The sequence below is a fragment of the Parus major genome, unplaced genomic scaffold (genome assembly GCF_001522545.3).
Source record: "Parus major isolate Abel unplaced genomic scaffold, Parus_major1.1 Scaffold485, whole genome shotgun sequence".
Classification (NCBI taxonomy): Eukaryota; Metazoa; Chordata; class Aves; order Passeriformes; family Paridae; genus Parus; species Parus major.
Window position 1 is genome coordinate 17,288 of NW_015379377.1, and position 1,378 is coordinate 18,665.

A 1,378-nucleotide genomic window follows, 5' to 3' on the forward strand; every position below is an offset into this window, starting at 1 on the left:
CCCATCTCAGGGACCCCTGGAGACCCCAGCCCAGCCCAGCTCTCACGTGGGTGACCCCAGACCCATCTCAGGGATCCCTGGTGACCCCAGCCCAGCCCAGCTCTCACGTGGGTGACCCCAGCCCAGCCCAGCTCTCACGTGGGTGACCATGACGTTCTCGGTGGCTCCGGCCGGGGGCTCCGTGGGCTCCGTGGGCTCCGTGGGCTCCGCTGGCTCCGGGGCCGCGTTCCCGCTCGGAGCTTCCTCTTTGCTGCCCGGCTCCCCCGGGCTGGGCTTCCCCTCGTGCACAGAGTGGGACAGGATGGCTGCTATGGACAGCTCCACTTGGAAATGCAAAAAGTTATTCCACGTGTATTTAAAAAATAAATCCTGGAGGAGAAATGAGAGATGGGAGAGTTTACTCGGGATAAATCTTCCTGGTTTTAAATGATCAGTGACATCAGGGATCTTTAAGGATCCTCCCAACTCAACCCATGCCAGGATTCTGGGACTCTGGGATATTAAATTGTTGCCCAAGTTGTTGTTTGATCATCAATTCCACTCAAACAGTTTTCCTGCCACACGCCAGCAGCCACTGCTGGCTGGGCTCTGCATTCCCAGGGTGCTCAGTCTGTTGGGAGATCAGTGAATATTCCCAATAAATGGAACACTCGGGAATCCTCTCACAGCACAGACACACTGAATGAAATAACTCCACTGGGGCTGAAGGAATCCTAGGAAAAACAGGAACTGAATCATTGCTAAGGATGGAATTAATTCCCTTAAGGTTGCCCAGGTTTGGGAGGCCCTTCCCAGCCCCAGGGATCCTGGGAGAAAATTAATCTCTCAGCGTTCCAGGAGCTCACACACACAGCACAGACTGTTTCACACCTTCTCCACAGAACTGACACGGAATTGGAAGCGTGGGGCTCAGTCCAAAACCCCACACAGTCGGATTTGGACGGCAAAAGCTCCTGCAGGGATCTGCTCCTCGCTGGAGCAGGAAAGGGAAATAACAGGACTTCATCCCCCTGGCAGAGAAGGGACCCCACAGCCCATCCCCGCTCCCTGAGAGGCCCCTGGATACTCACAAGTAGCAAGTCCATGGTGCCGAGCCTGCAGAGCTCGTGGTTGATGCTGGGGGTGTTGGTGTGCAGCAGCGCCGCGATCAGCCGCGAGCCGTGCAGCCGCGCGTTGCCCAGAGGCTCCTCCAGCACTCCCAGCGTGGTCAGGATGGCCGGTTTCTGGGGAGCAGGGATGCCAGTCAGGGAAAAACAACGTTCCCTCAGCACACGTGTGTCAGGGCTCTGCTCCACAGTGCCCAGAGCCTCGGCTGCTCAGCTTCCAGGGGGAAGAACTGCCCAGGGAGGGGACAGAGCCCTGGGACACTGCCCAGGGA

At 57.7% G+C, this 1,378-nt stretch overlaps 1 protein-coding gene across 1 annotated transcript in view; it reads right to left on the reverse strand.

The window, feature by feature from the left end:
- The window catches only part of PPP6R2 (protein phosphatase 6 regulatory subunit 2), a gene marked incomplete at its 3' end in the record, with an annotated part of 41,604 nt that overhangs the window by 17,284 nt on the left and 22,942 nt on the right, over positions 1–1,378 (reverse strand). Inside the window, exons 7-8 of the mRNA XM_033511699.1 lie at positions 1,071–1,223; positions 139–369 (exon numbers count right to left, since the gene is read on the reverse strand). Coding sequence (XP_033367590.1) covers positions 139–369; positions 1,071–1,223 — 384 coding nt within the window. The remainder of the gene's footprint in view (positions 1–138; positions 370–1,070; positions 1,224–1,378) is intronic.